The following is a 17125-nucleotide window of genomic DNA, read 5'->3' as shown; positions in this document are numbered from 1 at the left end:
CAAAAGGCAACGCTTTATCCTCAGAAGAGTAAAACTATTTCATCATTCTGCAATTACATAATAGCCAGCACTCTGGAAAGGCATGCAGAGGGAAGCATTCCCTCCTGCACAGTGGCTGAGCTGTGAGCAGCCCAGCCTCAGGAGATGCACTCCTTACCTGAAACTGGCAGTGCAAACACCAACACCAAACCCAAAGTGCTTCAGCAGAGCAAGGAACTGCTCTGGAGTGAGGCAGCCTTGCCTGCTCCTGTGCCCAGCTGTAAATGCTTCTGCACTGCAGGCAGCCTGTCCCTGACACAACTCTGAAAATCTTAGGAAAGGTTTGCTTTACCATTTCCTTACTCAGCCACAGGTTTTCAGTCTCCTCCTTCAAAGCAAATTAAGAATAGTTACCTATAGGATCCATAATAGAATTTAGTTTTCTTTCATTGCTGCCACTGCATCATTAATTTAGATATTTGAAATCTTGTTAGATGGGCTTTGAGCAGTGCTAAATTCCTCCTCCCCTATGATTTCACACACCCTTTTCTCCCAGGGAAAGGCAGTAACCAGACCCATCCTTACCTGATACTTGCTCAGGACTGTTCAGCAGCAGAGTGATGCTGAACATCTGAGCTCTGCTGTTCCACTAGGACAGCAATTCCTCCTTGGGCTGCTCAGGAACTCACAAGCCAGCTGAGCAACTGGCAGGTGAAGGAGGTAATACAGATACCTGGATACAACTTCATCGTTTCTTCTGCTCCTATTTCACACTTCAGAATAAACAATGCACTCACCCAACAGCCATGGCACTGGTGAATGTCTGCCAGCCTCATTCCAGACAAGCTACAAGAACTGCTCCATCTTCCACACAGCAACAGAAAAGCTAATTAGCATTCTCACTTGAGATTTTGCAACAGTGAGCTGTTCTAGCAAATAAGCCAGATGAAAAACATCACCAAACTCTTCATGCTTCACAATCAAGCTGATAACCACCATTAGATACCGCATCATCTCAGCAAACCAGCTGCTGATGCTTTCAAATGTGGAAAACAAATTAAGAAAAAGAAACAAAGAGCATTGGCTGCATCCTCTCTTCCATACACCTTATCATCCCATTCCAGGTTAACTAAAACCCATTCAAAGTCAGGGGTAAACTAATTAAGGCTCCAGAGTGATCATTTCATCTTCCCCTGCATTTAAAGAGTACCTACAGGACCAAACTCTAATTTAAGGTTCTTGCTGTGGCAACATTAGCCATCTCAAAATGTTTTTATCTTCCCCATGATGTCACAATTTTTCAAGGCACCTTCTTACGCTTTTAGGCTGTAACACTTTCTCTCTCCTCCCTTTCCCACCTAAATTTATTTCTAAGCTTCCCCCTTGGCAGTCTCAACTCTAGAGACCCAATGTGAGAGCACAAGCCACAGAAGGCTCCTGAGCCTACAGATTCCCTCAAGTATTACCCCAGATAAAGCATTACCCTTGCCAGCAGTGAGTCCTCTCCTTCCTATCCCAGCACAGGAGTTCTGGAAGGTCCCAGCCAGAGGCAACTGCAGCACAGAGCAGACAGACAAATCTGCACTCTGCACCTGAGAAAGGAACTGAGCTCCAGGACACACGGACAAGTCTTGTATCCCAGCTGCCTGCAACCACAGCAGACACACCCCAGGTATGTCAGCAGCTCCCTTTCCGCATTCTGACCCGCTGAAGTTGAAGGTCACATTCCAACCCACAAATAAAATTCATTCTGTGAGAAGGAAAACTGCTAGAAAATCCTCAGGGACTGAACACCCTCTTTACAGAGCTATGCAAGAACAACTTTCACACCATAACCTGAAGCTTCATTCAATTCAATCCACATGTAGACATTAGTACTAAAAAAAAGAAGAAACAAGACACCAGATAAAAAAGGCTTAAAATCCACTTTAATAATGCATTCCTGTAACATTCCTCAGACAAACTCAAACTTTTTAGTGGGACAATTACAGTTTGTGTTCAAACAGTTTACACGAAATGAAAAATCTTGTAGTACTTCTACACAAAAGACAGGCAAGGTTAGGATTATACAAACATTTGTTTCAGTTAAATCTTCAGCATGAGATACAGTATCTTTATCCAATAGATTGTACTTTACTACCAGTAAAAATAAAGAGATACAACACGTTATTAAAAAAATCCATCCAAACAAGAACCTCCCAGCCCTTCAGGCTGCACGACTGTCAACTACTTCAAAGAAACAAATGGTCCAGGTAAAAAGAGTAACTAACAAGTTAGGAGGGGAAAAAAAAAAGAAAAAGAAACAAACAAAACCTCCTCCAATTCACTACATGACGGATCATTTGGAGCTATATAAATTTACAAAATCATGGGAGCTGCAAAGTACCCAAATGCTGCCCTAGTTCTCCAGAGACCCCCCCGTGCTCTTAAGCAAGGTACACTACTCTAAAAAAATGCCAAGACATACTGAAATTTTATCCAATTTAGTCTCATGATTTCAGCTGCAAATAGGAAACCTGGAATGGTCAAGGCATTAGGGTCCTTGCAAGATTTTACTGTTACTGAACCATGGCAGCCTCCCAGAATTCATTTTTCACTTTGAAATTAGGAATGCACCACATGAAATTTTCCAAAACCTTTACCAGTCAGACTGCACTCCCCTTGTCCTAGAGTGGCTTTACCAAAACAGGCCCTAATTAACTATCTTTAAAACGTCCCCCCTCCCCCCCAGGTTGAACCCTGTGTGTGGCCTGCCAAGATTTCCTCCTTTGGGGCGTGTACAGGGGATGGCTGAACCCTGCTCAGTATCTGCGGCGCTTGTTGGGGCCGAAATCCCCGCCCGGATTCCCTCGGTTGAAGGCGGGCGGGTTCCCTCCCATGGCTCCAAGGCCTTCCATGGCTCCACCCTGGCCAAAGCGGTCTGGAGGTGGTGGTGGGGTCTGGGAACGAGCACAAGTGCAGAAGATGCAGGAAGAAAAACAAGGAAGAACAAAGGGCAGTTAAAAGCAGTTTGAGTTGATTGCAATTCTACCAATATTCCACAATTCCAGCTGACCCTGACCTCACTGCAAACATTCACCCCACCAAAAACATCCCCAGAGTCCCAAACCTGCACCACTGGACCACTGCAGAACAAAGCTCCTTTCCCCACACAACCGGCACTCAGCCATACAGGGCCCTGCTGTGCAGCAGGTGAGCCAGCTGAACTCACCTTCCCCCTTAATTTCCCTGTGTAGTGCACATTCCCTTAACCTCAGCTGCTGTGCTGTCCCTACCACTTAGGTACAAAAGTTTTTAGACAAATACAACTGTTCTTTATGATAAGACAAAACCAAAAACAACAAAAAACACCAAACAAAACAAACAAACAAAAAAGCCAAACAAAAAATCTGTGTCATAGCAGTCACAACAGAGCAAGAAGTCTGAGTAGGAATGTTTGCAGGAAAACTGTTTATTGGACCAGTTCATAAAAACCACTGAAGGCAGATGAACTTTCAGGACAAACTTTACTATGACTGCTGCTGTTTCTGCTGGTGACTGAAGTGCTGACACTGTGGGAGGGCCAATCCTCTGTGTGACAGAGAGGGATGACAAATGCCACAAAAGCCAGGGTTTATTGCAAAACCCTGCAGTAAAGTTTAAAACTAAACCAAATACAAAAAATTTTTAAAAATCAAACAAATAAGCATGAACAGCACTGATTCTTTGCTTTTGACCTCCTAAGCAAATTAGCTGAACTCACTCTGGCATATGAGAACAGGAGATAACCCTTTTCTGGCTATGAAATTGGTGATGAACAGAACACTTCTGAAAGCTTGGCTTTATACCTACAAGAATCTACTCTCAAAAACCTCTCAATTTCACAAAGTGCTTCCACTAGGTCATTTAAAACCAACCATATATTACTCCTGAGAGCTTTCTAACAAGCATTTTAGCACTAGCTCTCTTGGAAGTAAATTAAGCCATTATTAGACTTGGCTCAACCTCCTGAAAATTATCAGCTAGTACCAAGGCAAGATTAACTTCTAAAGATTTTAGCAGGAGTGAAGCAACACTCAGTACTTCAATTTTAGCAGCTAGTGCTTAATACTGGAAACAATATAATCTGCATTTGAAAGGTGTGCACAAAAAGCAGATGAAGATACACTACCATTCCCATGGCTCCATCAGGGATCATAGCTCCAGGACCAGCAGCAGGAGGTGCAGGAGCTGGGACATTGGTACCACCCATAGCTCCTCTATTGTTCATGCCAATGGTACCTGGAAAAGAAAACTGAGGAATAGTCCTGGCACACACACACAGTGACTGGGGTCTGCTCATCATCCCAGAGCCACAAATCATTGTTCCATGCAGGGACAGAGTCCCAGCTTTGCACTATCAGGTCACGACCAGCTGATCTTGCTTTACAGCACGTTGTGTTTCCTGTCACATGAATACTTCCTCTTAACTAGCCTGGGAGATTACTTTGACTGAGTTTCTAAATAAGAAGCCAATAAAATGAGATCACTTAAAAAAAAAGTGTAGATTTTGTAAGGAAATGAACATGCACAGGCACAAAGAATACTCTTACCTCCCATACCCATCTGTCCCATTCGCATGTCTGGTGGCTCCCTCTGGAAAGACAGACACTCATCTCAACTGATAATCAGGCTTTTAAAAATGTAATTATACAAATTCAAAGAGTTCTGAGGATTTAGTACTGAATAATGTATAGAAAAGTAATTCCCAGGGTAAATGTCAAAGAAAGACAGGAGCAACCTTCACGTGATAGCTGCTGAATGAATAGGTTTTATTTTAAATATCTCATTATAAAAGGTTGTTTTTCAGAATTATAATAAAACATCCAGCAGCAAAGCTGCACATGCAGACCTTAAAGACATCTTGATGGAAAGATGTGCTGAGGAGTAGTAACACATTAGATAGAATTAGTTTTGCTACTCCCTCAGCACAGCTAAGAAGCTTTTCCTGTTGAAAGGAATGCAAGCTTAAATAAAGACACAGTACTGGGTCACTTGCATTAAAATACCATTTAGTGAGCTCAATTTCTCTTTTATTAACCAAGCATCAGAAATACCTATCACAGACTTTTCTCACTGCAAAACCAGGAGCACTTCAGTGAGGGCACTATTTTTTTTTAACAGTGGTAAGTGAAGACAAGTTTCATTTCATCTGTAGTCTCAGTGCCATTATCCATCATATGAAGGCAATATTATTTGTAGGAATCAGGCTATCTGCTGCACAAAGAGAATATTCCAGCTTTTGGCTCAGCCATGCTCTTGGCCCTTTGGTTTGACACACATTTACCTGTTTTGCCTAGGGGCCAAGTGTCACTAGTAAGCATTGAACACTTACCCCCAGCTGCATCAATGCCATTACACCACCTGAACAGCCCTACAGCTGCCTCCACAACAGAAAGTGCCTGGGACTGGAAACAAATTGTAAGGCATTTCTCTACAGAACTAGAGATACTGTTATCAAAAGGCAGGTTACTACCAGGCTACACTACAAAAAAATACTTGACCAACCGACTTTAAGTACAAGCATAAACCATGCCTGCAGCAATGCCTTCAGTTGGGATCATTTTATCATGACTAAGACAGACTGCAAGCTACGGATATTGCCAGTCATATAATCACAACAGCCTTCTGCTGCAGTGCTTCAGGACAGTGTGTGTTGCTGTTAGAATAGAATTAGTCAGCACACATTTTTCTGAACAGCAAGACAGCTACAGAGGGCCGGCCCTACGTGAAGAGCAGTGGAACAGAACTGCAAGATTTAGTTTCCAGGCTAAACTGTATTAAGATTGGAGGGAGTCAATAATTTAGGGTAGACTGCACTACTGATGTACAGTCGTCCAACCAAGCTGAAAATTCACAGAAAGCTGTGCTGTGGAAGGGAAAAATCTACTGTGAGTGTAGAGATGTAATGGAAATGTAGAAGCACTCGTACCGCATCAGCAAAATTCCCTTTGAAGCCTTCCTGCTGGCGTCTCATCATCTCCTCCTGCTGCCTTCTCATCTCCTCCTCACGGCGCCTGCGCTCTTCCTCTTGCCTGCAAAGTCCAAGATGCTCAGCACAACAAACACCAACCACCTGCATCACTGTGTTGCAGTGCTGCCTCATGGATCTTCATTGGAAACTTTACACTTCAAACTTTCAGTTCTGAGTAGCCCATTTGAAAAAAAACAACCACTTGTGTGTGTGTCTCATGAGGAGCAGCTGAAGGAGCTGGAGGGGCTCAGCCTGGAGAAAAGGAGGCTCAAGGGGGGCATTACCACCCTCTACAACTGCCTGACAGGAGGGTGGAGCCAGGTGGGAGTCAGTCTCTTCTCCCAGGTAACAAGTGACAAGACAAGAGGAAACTGCCTCAAGTCACACCAGGGAAAATTTCTTCACCAAAACACTTACAAAGCATTGGCACAGGCTGCCCAGAAAGTGGTGGAATCACCATCCATAGAGTGATTTAAAAGATGTTTAGATGTAGTGCTTAGGGACATGGTGGGCTTGGCACTGTTAGATTTACATCTGAACTCATAATTTTGGAAGTATTTTCCAACCCTACACAGCAGCTGCCAAATGCATGCAGACTACATGCAATATCATGCATCAAGCCTGACAGCTCTCAAGCCCCTTCTATTACAAATAGTCTGGTAATCTTCCTGGAGCTTCTCAAAACAACCCCAAGACAAGAAAGTGCTACAATGGAGAGAGAAATCTCTGAGACCAAGTTACCCTCAAATGAAAACAGATGCTGAATGGGATTTCCCAATCTGCAGCACTGAAGCCACTAAATCACAGCAGAGATTCTGATTTTTCTATCTGCCTCATTTAAAGGAGCTTAACTGAGACACAGAAATGTGAAGAAGCACATACTAACCAATGGAAGAAACTCCTAACTCTTCCATCTTAAACCAAGTGTACACTCTTCCCTATGAACAAAAAAAGCCCAAAGTAACAGCACACTTGAGGTAGTAATTAAATCGTCACAATGAACAACTAGGTGCAGTGAAGAGATGTTTTATTCTGCTCTGGATTCACAGCATTTCACAACCTGCTCCCTTACCTGAGTTCCAACTGTTTACGTTTTTGTACTTCTTGGTTATGCAATTCCTCCATTCTCCTCAGCTCCTCCTGGCGCCTCATTAAATCTGTGTAAGACAACAGTAAAAAACACAATCAGACTCATCTCCCATGCCACCTCTTATGAATTCCTGAAGTAGAACTATAACACAGGAGAGAAAAAGGTAACAGAGTCTTTACCAATACAGTAGCTTCTCCCCATGTTAGGTCTAATACGATTCAGTGCCAGGTCCTGCCCTTGGGTCACAACAACCCCTGCAGCTCCAGGCTGGGGCAGAGGGGCTGGAAAGGGCCTGGTGGGAAAGGCCCTGGGGGAGCTGCTCAGCAGCAGCTCAACAGGAGCCAGGTGTGCCAGAGGCCAATGGCACCTGGCCTGTCCCAGCCACGGTGGGGCCAGCAGGACCAGGACAGTGACTGTCCCCTGCCTGGGCACTGCTGAGGCCACTCCTCAAATCCTGTGTCCAGCTCTGGGCCCCTCACAACAACACAGACACTGAGGGGCTGGAGCGTGTCCAGAGAAGGGAACAGAGCTGGGGAAGGGTCTGGAACACAATTCTGATGGGGAGCAGCTGAGGGAGCTGGGAAAGGGGCTCAGCCTGGAGAAAAGAAGGCTTGAGGAGGAGACTCTACTGCTCTACAAGTACCTGAAAGCAGGTTAATGGTTGGGCTTGCTGATCTTTTCCACCTAAACAATGCTATGATTCCATTTATTTGCTGCTACCATGCTTGGTCGCACCACAGCTCCCCTTCAGTGGTCTCTAGCGAGTCTATTGAGCCACCCTCTCCTGGACAGTGCAGGGCCCTGCTCCCACCCTGGATGTATTTATCTGGCTGATACCTTGTCGCATGAGCATCACTTGGTGCTCGTGGCGAGCTGCTTCCATTTCCATCTCCAGCTTCTCTCGCGCTTCCTTGATGTTGCGATCTACTTGTTCCTGCTGCTGCTTCTCCATCTCTATCAAAGCCTTCCAACGCATGGCATATTCATACTCAAAGCTGCCAGGCTGTGCAAACCGAGGAGGCTGCTCACGCTCCCTGGCAAACAATGAAGAGCTAGTGAATGCTTCAGGAGAGCAAGGAGGAACCAAGAAAACTCCATTTGTGTGTCAAATGCAATAGCAGGCCCCAGTTAACTGTGCCTGAGACACCAGTTTGTTTGCTCCTCAGGCATCATCTTATTCCTGCATGGAAACTGTCCTCCTCCATAACAAGCAATGACACTGCTTTCATAAGAGATTCTGGGCAGAGCTTTAGAAATCCCCTTGAAAGCAACAGCCTTTGCTCCTGCTGCACATCTTATGGACAGATGCACTCCAGAAACAAACACTGCCCAAATGTGCATGTTATTTTCACTCTGCACCTGTAGAACAGGACTATTTCTAATTCCACCTCCTGAAGCTCTCATCTTCCTCACTTGAAAAATTCACGAGCTCACATGGTTTGCTAATGCCAACTGCTCAGATCACAGGATTCCTACCTATACTGGGGAGCCTTCCAAGACTCTGGTCTTATACCTGAATAGCTCTACAATCCCCTAATGCTATTCACATAATTCCTTAAATTTCTATTGTAGGTTCAAGTGTTTCCTCCATAGACTTTCTGTAATACTTCCCAGGGAATCTCATGTCATCTGTGTTATCTCAAATTGACCTAATTTTTTATTCCAACAACTGAAATAGACTTGTACAAAATATGTGAAGGCTGTCACTCTTATCCAGCAGTGTGGATTCAAAATCACTGTTTTCTTTCAGCTAATCATGGCAAGAGAAGAATGAATGCAATTCTCCTTCTAAAGTCAGGTCACATTTATGGAAAAAAAAAAAGGAGGACCTGATGAGCAGTGATGAGCCACCCATCTAAGACTGAGACACCTGCCCACAGGCACTCTCCTCTCCTGCTGCATGCCAGACACATACTTGTGATATTGCTGGTTTTTGATGACTAGTTTCTCTGGTAGACCCTCCTCATCATCATACTGATCCATGGGCTCCACAGTGACAGGGCGAGGGAATCTGTAAAGAAAAAGTGAGGTGTTTTCACAAAAATTCAAGAACAAGCTTGCAGTTGTGGAAAGCACAACATATATTGCTTTTAGCACTGCTCACAGAAACTCAGAGCAGCTGGAGATCTCAACCAAAGTGAAACCAGGAATCACATTGAACTCTTTCTTTTTTTCTAGAATAGGAGTGTAACTGTAAATCAAAATCCTTGTTTAATCCAAACCAAAACTGTACTGGAAGAATACTATTTGTAGTTACTTTCAAGTTACAGCTTAACTGGAATCCTGACATACTACAGTAGGATCTACTCAGCATGAAGTCCTGTCTCTAGAGTGGCACAAGGCCATCTGTGCCTTTTTATGGCTATCTAAAGCAAAGAGCCACTACACCACTCCTCACTGGAGGCTGCAGGCTGTACCATCCTCTGCTGGTGAGGCCACCATGTGCTACTGTTGCTTGGCAACAGTGCTCTAGGAAGGTCCACTGGGCCCTTGTCTGAATTTCCACCCCCCAGGGAATCCACTGGTGCACTTCACAACAGACACTGCAGATGCGTGCTCCTGTCTCCCTGGCTTCTGCATGCAGAACAAAGTATTGACCTGGTCTCTGAATCAGCTCTCCACCACAGCACTGACACTGCTCATCCTCAGCACAAAGCAGCACCCCAGCTTCCCATGAGCTCTCAGTCCCATGTGCCAGGGCAGGAGAAATGAAGACAGATGATCCTGTTATGCCAGGTGGCAATGAGTACCCAGGCTCCAGCAGGAAGGCAGGATATGGAAGGCTAAAATCCATTTCCTCAGCTGAAGATCCATAATACAGCTTTGCACTTTGATGTGACATATTCAATTATTAATAATCTTATTTTCTAACATGAACAGATTTCAAACATTTATCTAGCTTTCCTGTCTTGAACTAGGACAAACCAGAACAAGTTTAATCAAAACCAAAGCCGAACTAGAAAGGAACAACAGACTCATTTGTGGTCTTAGGTACCACAACCTAATGAACTGATAGCTATGAAGAGATTGAATGTTAACCTTAGCTATGCATTGATAGTGATTAGTTTTGCATGAGCACTTTTAAAAATCTGTTTTCATGGTTCTTTCAGATATAGACTTCTGAATCAGCAAAAGCTCCCTAACAGTAATCCTCCTGTAGAGCACTACTCACTATGCTGGTTATCCTCAAGAAGCATTAGGGAGAAAAACAGGTATTAAAAATGAAATAAGCAAAACCTGCTTTTTGAAACTGAATGTGCTTGTGTATAGCTGTACCGCTGCAGATCCACAGGAGGTGAGGAGCACAAAACTTCCAAAAATGACTTTAAAAAATGAGCAATGCAGCTCCATTTCAGGAAGTGTTCTAGTCACAAATTCTAGGAGTGTAATACAAAACAGTTTTTTTTTTCTCAGAGATCATAAATGGCTCCCTCTTAACAAAGCAACAAGCTGCTTTGTGGAATGCAACTGTAATTGGTCATTTGCTTGAGCAAGTTCACATAATTATGAGAACATGATTTTCTGCCTTACATTCAAGTACAGGGAAAGCAGTTTATAATGGTGAAAACTCCACACAATCCAATCTATGTGAGCAGCCTCTCCAACAGATCCCATGCCCACAGTGGCATTCCACCCTGTGGAATCCCGCCCCAAGACTCTCCCTTTTAGTGACCCCGAGTGTACAATTAAAACACTTGCACTTTGTTTCCAAACAAGTTATATGGATGGTCTCTGAAATAGCTCCTGTTCTTAACGGCTGCTTTAATTGCCCTAAGGTTGTTTTATGAAGAAAAAGTTTATTGGGAAGTTTTATGCACTTACCCCACTAGCAGCTTCCCAGAAGAAAGCTTTCAGACCTGAGCTTCAGCACAGACTGTCTCTTGTTGGAACAAAGCTAAATAAAATTCTCCCCAGGCCAACCCCCATCATCACCTCACGCCCCACCTGCCCCACTGTGGTGCTAGAACCAGCGTTCAGCAGCCAATGCAGAGCACCCCTCCCCAGGCCCACTTACGTAGTCAGCAGGAATGACCCATCACTACATCTATCCAGCGCTTTCCTAGCGGCAGGCTTCCCTGAGAACTCCACAATGCCTTTCCCAGAGGATCGTCCTCTGTCATCCACAATAACCACAGCCCTTTCCACCTGGCCAAACACTGAGAAGGCCTCCTCCAGGAGCTCGTTGGACACAAACTGAGGCAGGTTCCTGACTGTCAGCGAGGCGCTGTGGCAGGCAAAGCGCACTCGGAGCTGCTTCCCACGCAGAGGCATGTTGTCCAGTTCCACCTTGGCAATCTCTGCCAGGGTGCGAGTTTCCTGCAGAGAAAAACAGCCTGCATTAAAACTCCCAGAAAGGCACGGGAATAAACACAAGCTTATTTCTCCATAACAAGTACTTCTGAGAGAAATAAATGATTCTCGTGCCAAAAAGCACAGCTATTCCTTATCATGAATGACTGAACAGCCAGAGTTCGGGGACAGGGAGGGTGAGAAATATATAACAAATACCTAAGTTTAGTCCAACAGCTAGTGTGAACTAAGCAAACAATGACATTTTCATTATGACACATAATTATATTAAGGCTACAAAGCACCTTTTTTTAAACAAACAAATACATTTAAAAAAACCAACTCCGATTCATCTGTTAACCTTAAGTCTGATAAGGAAATGCTGACAGTATGACAATCTGTGAAAGACCTTCTATACCACTTTCACACCTTTCATGCCACTTTCCCACCTTTCCACTCACTGAAGTAACTACCAAGCACCTGCACTACATAAAAGTGGCCCAGATATGGCTGTGGGAACCTCATCCACTCACCTCAGGGCTTTCACAAAGGTGGTGCACGAACCACAGAAACCTAAGAACCACTCTATGGTGGTAGCTACTTCCCTTTCACACACACTTCAACATGATCATCTAGAGATCCCCTAGCCCAAGAGCATTAATCATGCCAGAAATGCTGCATGACAAACTATGCCCATAGGAATTCCATATTCCAGAAATAGAAAAGTTCACTTTGTCTATAATAGCATCACATTCATCTGAGTTTTTTTCTGCTTTCTACCAGCTGATTTCAGAATAAATTTATCAGATCTCTCATAACTCCTGCCACAAGCTGCCTAAATTCACATCTCTCTTAAAAGCAAGCCCTAGACCAACCACTTGGAAGCTAATCCCATATTCCAGGTTACTAAAATCATCAGCAGGTGTAATCAGCAAGACATCAGAACATCTACTACTTTCAATTAGCAATAGTGCTCCATTGTGAGCCATCACCACAAAACTCCCCAAACTGCCAAGTCACTCACCAGCCTGATAAAACCAAAGCCTTTGTCCTTGTGTATGAAGACTTCCCCTGCCTTGCCATACTTCTCAAACAACTTTCTCATCTCTTCCTCAGTAATATCTGGGGGCAGATTCCCCACAAAGAGGCGGCTTCTTTGGGTGAAGGTCTTTTCACCGGGTTTCCGGAAATTCTTCAGGTCAATAGTCAGGCCTTCATCTGAGGGGAATAAGGTACACAGCTGCTCTACAGTTGGGGGGATAAATTTTATTAGCTTTCATCACAGTGACCACAGAGACACAGGATAATACAGGTAACACACCCGTTCATTTTGGTCTTAAACTTCTCCAGCCATCTCTCCAGCAACAAGGGGGTTTAATGTTTTATTTCAGAATGGTCCCATAGCTTTTTTAAAAGAAAACTGAACCTCAGTGCTCATTAACACCAGTGAATGACAGTCTAGAATTGGAGAAAACAACACACTGCAGCTTGAAAAAACATCAAATATTTTACTCAAACTTTTTGAGATCTGGTCACGGTAACTGGCCCGCAAAAAAAACCCAACTGCAGTCACAACACAGGATTTTGCTATTACAACACGAATAATTACAGAAAAGCCACAGTTTAGCCAGAAAACAGATTTTTACTCAAAAACACACAAAAACAACTCCAGATATCTAGAAAAATATGAAAATAAGAGGAAATTTTGTTCAGACAGATAACATTTCAGATAGCTGTCATTCTATGAGATGGGTTCCAGAGTATGGGTTTCCAAGCTGAAGAGAAGGCTGGAATAGTTAAAATAGTGGGGAAAAACACCAACCCAAAATTTAAGAAAAATCCTGCCATATAGATGAGCCCTCAGAAAAATTACAAGATTAATTATAAGAAAAATATCCCTATTCAGTAAGTTCTGCTAGAAGAGATTTTTAAAGTTGGAAAAGACCTCTGAGATCAAGTCCAAGGTTAAAATATTTTCTGAGCTGTCCAACAGAAATAAACACAAACAGTAACATTCTCAAATCCCCACAGGCATATACAATCTTTAACCCTTAATTCAGCAAGAGTCCAGCATGATCCTGAAAGCTCTGTTATGTGCCAGACAAAGGTGTGGATTTAGCATCACTTTATCACTCTGTGCCCCATTTTCTTAAACACACATGGAACTTAACCACAGGACTATAGGGCACAGAAAGCAACTCCTTTGCTTTGCAGAGGACACAAGTCATGGTCACACATATGAAATAAACTGTGAACATCAATGGTTTGATTCCAGTTACCAAATGGCACTAAATGAGAGAGACTGTCTATGCAAAGACAATGCAAGGAGAACCCTTTGATAGGAGTAAGCACACTTCCATGGCCAACACTAAATAACCAGACAGAGTGTGCCCAGAGAAGAGCAGTGAGATTAACTTATCCACCTCACACAGCAAAGGTGCAGGAATGAAACGTTTTTCCTTGTTCACAGCATGTCCATGAGTATTTGGGGATCAATTGCAAGGGCTGTGGATACAACACGAGGTACTTGGACAGAGTTACACTCAGGGGTACACAGAGTACCACTGTTCTGCCTCAGGAGATCCATGCAGAAGAGTGAGACACACTCATTCACTCCCTCCAAGCTGATTCCTGTGGGAATTCCCCTGTACAGCTGTACTGTTATTGTTTTCAACCTGACTGGAACCGGCTGCTCTGCCACTCTTGTCTGTTATTGTCTGGGAACTGATAAAGAGCCTGTTCAACTCGACCACTTAACAAAAACATGCCGGATTTTTACCAGCCCAGTATATTTGACACAAAAAACCCACTCTGAGGAATCACACAAAACGCACAGGTGATTTCTACACATTTTTGTTTTGAACAGCCAAAGTGTCCAGACTTTAAAAAAAAATTAAAAATCCACATCTAATAAAACTAAAGCACTCTTTCCCCCCCCAAAAAAATGCTAACGGAGATGTCTCGCCACTTCTAAACCATCAGGTTAGATCAGTTCAGGCCCCTGAAGCCATTAACGCGTTCTGTCCCAGCTCACAAGCACCCGCTCTGGAGCGCCACTCCACACTGACCAGGAAAACCCGGACACCCGCTGGAGCAGAACGGCTTCAGCAATGTTAACTGGCATTAAATACTGAGTGAAGCTGGGCATCTCCCGGTTCCTCATTATAAAAAAAATAAAAATTAAAAAAAAAAAAAAATCAGTCTTAAGCGGCACCTGCAGACAACGCTGCAACAACGTCCTCACTACAGCATAATCTTCACCGATTCTTACTTTCTTACTGCTGTATAATCTAGTAATTGCTCTAGCAATCAAGCTTCTTAACTTTCTAGCTTCCTAAGAAAACCTGTATTGAGAAGCCATCTGTTATGCCCAGGGAAAAAACAGGAACCAGACAATGAAAGACAGAGCTCCTTATATTCGCGACGCTTAAAGACACACTGTCAAGAACGCACTGACTTTCAAACTGTAAGCGATCTTTTCCTGGTATTTTGAGACAAAGACAGAACCTCTATATCGCTTTCCCTGCTTTTAGGGACGCAAGAAACTCACGAACACAAAAAACTTACGAACGAACACCACAGGACTCGCGCGTACCCACGAACGGACTGAGCAAAACCAAAAGAAAACGCACAAATACAACCCAGGCGCAACTAAAACCGCAGCTTCCAACATGGGGAAAAAACTGATATAGCAGGAGATGCTGCAGCCTGCTTGGGAACCTAAGGATTTATTGTTTTAACTTGGAAATCCGGGTTCCTTTTGTTCCTGCCGAGACCTGTTGCACGCCCGAGGGCCGCAGCTAACCCGAGGTTTCCCGCTGCACCGAAGCGGTCGCTCAGCGCCTACCCAGAGCGGGGCCGGGCGGGCCCCCGCGGCGGGCCCGGGACTCACTCTGGCTGTTGGCCTGCTGCCCGTTCGCGGGGATGGACGGCGGCGGGTGTTGCTGGTGCTGCTTGCGCGGAGCGTGGTTCTGCTTCTCCATGTTGAAGCCCTTGTTGCCCTGCATCTTCCCCACCTAAAAGCAACACACGCACGGTCGGGAAGGGGCCCAGACCTCGGTCCCGGCTGGCTCCCGCCGGCCCCGCGTGCAGGGGCGGGGCGGGCCGCGCAGGCCGCACCGGGCCCCGGCGGCGACGGAGCGGGGCCGAACCGCAACCCTACCGCCCCCGCGACCTCACCTGGCGGCAACACCGGACAGGGACACGGACACCGGGACAGGCACCGACCCCGGACACAGAGACCGGGACGGAGAGGGGCACCGGGACCGCGGCGGCCCTGAGAGGAGAGCGCGCGGCCGGAACTCGCGCAGCCTAACACGGCGCCCCTCTCCCTGAGCTCCTATTGGTCACCTGGCGCCCGCCGCCGCGCCGCTAACTGGCCAAGCCCACCGTCACTCACAGCGGCCGCCGTAGTGGGGCGGGACCAGCTGGCCGTGCGCGGACCCCATTGGTCAACGGAGCGGCAGCGCGCGCTGCCAATCACGGCGGTCGGCACTAAGCTTGGGTGAGAGGCGAGCGGGGGACAAAGGGAGCGCCGCGAGCCGCCCCGCGCGCGGCGCGCAGGCGCGGTGCGGACGCGCGGGGGCCGCGCGGTTTTAAAGGGCCAGCGGCGGTGCCCAGCGCGTGCCGCCCCGCCGCACCCCCCGACGGCACCGGGGCGGGTCCGGCCTTGGTTTCTCCACCCCGGCCAGTGAGCACCGGAGCCCGGGCAGCACCAGGGGACGGCCTGTGCCGATCCGCTCTCCTCCAGATGGTCTCCATCCCCGTGCCCGCTCCTTGCCGCCTCCAGTTGCGGGCTCCCCCTCGTTGTCCGAACCCCATTCCCGTCGCTGCCCCGCTGTGCGGAGGAAGGCGGCTCTTGCCCCTGGGAGCGCACCGGACGCTCTGGGAGCGCGGTCGTATCGTGCCTCGGGTGGGTTTCGTTTCACCGCCTTGCAATAAACCCTGCCGCTTCCCGCTGCCTCACCGGTGCAGGTGCCGCGCGCCCGCGGCCACCCCGCTCCCGGGCACGGGACCCCGGGGCGGCTCACAGCCCTTGCGGAGCCCCCGCAGCTTTCCCGCAGCTCCGCCGCCCGCTCCCGGCTGTGCCCCCGGGTCCCAGCCCACGCTCAGCCCCGGCACCCCCGTGTGCCCGCCGGCTGGGAAACCGCAGGCTCCTGGGGGCGGGAGCGATGGGTGATCCCCCCACCCGGTGGAGCGGGGCGGCCGAGAGCTGCATGCGGCCCCGCTGAGCCAGAGGGGGCCCGGGTCCCGCCGGCAGGGGACCCCCGGGAAGGAGGGGACAGCGCGGTGGGCACGGATGGAGGCGGGAAGGGGGAGCCGCGGGCGGCGAGGCCAGGTGGGCGCTGTCACGGCTGGGGAAGGGCACGCCGGGCTCTGCGCGGTAGTGCGGGAGCGCAGCCTGGGCACGGGAGGGGGATCCCGGGGGGAGGCGGTGCCGGGAATGGGGGGCGCCGGCCCAGGCGGTCCCTCCCGGGGGCGGTACCGCGTCCCGGGCCCCCGCAGAAGCCCCGCCCGGCCGCGCTGTCACTCACCGCCCTGGGGAGACGCTCCAGCTTCGGGGAGGTGGTGGCGGCGCCCGGGCTCGGCCGGGTGGGTCCCCCAGCGTGCAGGTAGAGGCCGTGCCGGTGCGGCCGGACCGGACCCCCCGGGACGATAGCGGGGCTGGGGCCGGGAGAGGCGGCAGCGAGAGGGTTAAGGGGGGGGCGGGGAGCGGGGTGGCGAGCCCATTCCGTGCGATCCGCTCCGTGCTTTGCGGGTGGCCGCGTGGGCAC

The 17125-nt window shown here is 47.5% G+C and overlaps 2 protein-coding genes across 8 annotated transcripts in view; one reads left to right on the top strand and one right to left on the bottom strand.

Annotated features, from left to right (window-relative positions):
• Positions 1-1885: 1885 nt before the first annotated feature.
• On the bottom strand, positions 1886-17016 carry NONO (non-POU domain containing octamer binding). Of its 6 annotated transcripts, none has more exons than XM_071442624.1 (11): positions 16886-17016; positions 15199-15367; positions 12376-12596; positions 11077-11378; positions 8977-9072; positions 7899-8095; positions 7044-7128; positions 5930-6032; positions 4551-4593; positions 4130-4239; positions 1886-2918 (listed from the first exon to the last, which is right to left on the bottom strand). In XM_071442624.1, exons 2-11 carry the CDS (start codon positions 15356-15358, stop codon positions 2781-2783), a joined length of 1455 nt encoding a protein of 484 aa, XP_071298725.1. In that variant the 5' UTR covers positions 15359-15367; positions 16886-17016; the 3' UTR covers positions 1886-2780. The 6 variants fall into 6 exon arrangements, with proteins under 6 accessions (XP_071298725.1, XP_071298726.1, XP_071298727.1 ...); XM_071442625.1 differs by having other exon boundaries at positions 12376-12569; XM_071442626.1 differs by having other exon boundaries at positions 15244-15367.
• ZMYM3 (zinc finger MYM-type containing 3) overlaps positions 16826-17125 on the top strand; it is a 32016-nt gene continuing 31716 nt past the window's right edge. Inside the window, exon 1 of one of the 2 annotated variants that reach the window (XM_071442616.1) lies at positions 16826-16943. The gene's annotated coding sequence lies outside the window, so the exon portion shown is untranslated. Of the gene's footprint in view, positions 16964-17125 lie in introns of both variants that reach the window. The other variant, XM_071442615.1, reaches the window with a different exon arrangement.

The sequence above is a fragment of the Agelaius tricolor genome, unplaced genomic scaffold (genome assembly GCF_023055355.1).
Source record: "Agelaius tricolor isolate 1412-34295 unplaced genomic scaffold, bAgeTri1.0.p SCAF_17, whole genome shotgun sequence".
NCBI lineage: Eukaryota > Metazoa > Chordata > Aves > Passeriformes > Icteridae > Agelaius > Agelaius tricolor.
The sequence above is the reverse complement of the archived record's forward strand: the minus strand, read 5'-3'. Positions and strand labels throughout refer to the sequence as shown.

Excerpts from the sequence above, each read along its gene's own strand:
- NONO (XM_071442624.1), bottom strand. The coding sequence starts at position 15,358 with ATGCAGGGCAACAAGGGCTTCAACATGGAGAAGCAGAACCACGCTCCG. Across the intron at positions 11,379-12,375 it reads GCTTTGGTTTTATCAGGCTG|GAAACTCGCACCCTGGCAGA; the intron begins GTGAGTGACTTG and ends TTTTCTCTGCAG. Across the intron at positions 8,096-8,976 it reads AAAAACCAGCAATATCACAA|GGAGCGTGAGCAGCCTCCTC; the intron begins GTATGTGTCTGG and ends ATTGTTTGCCAG.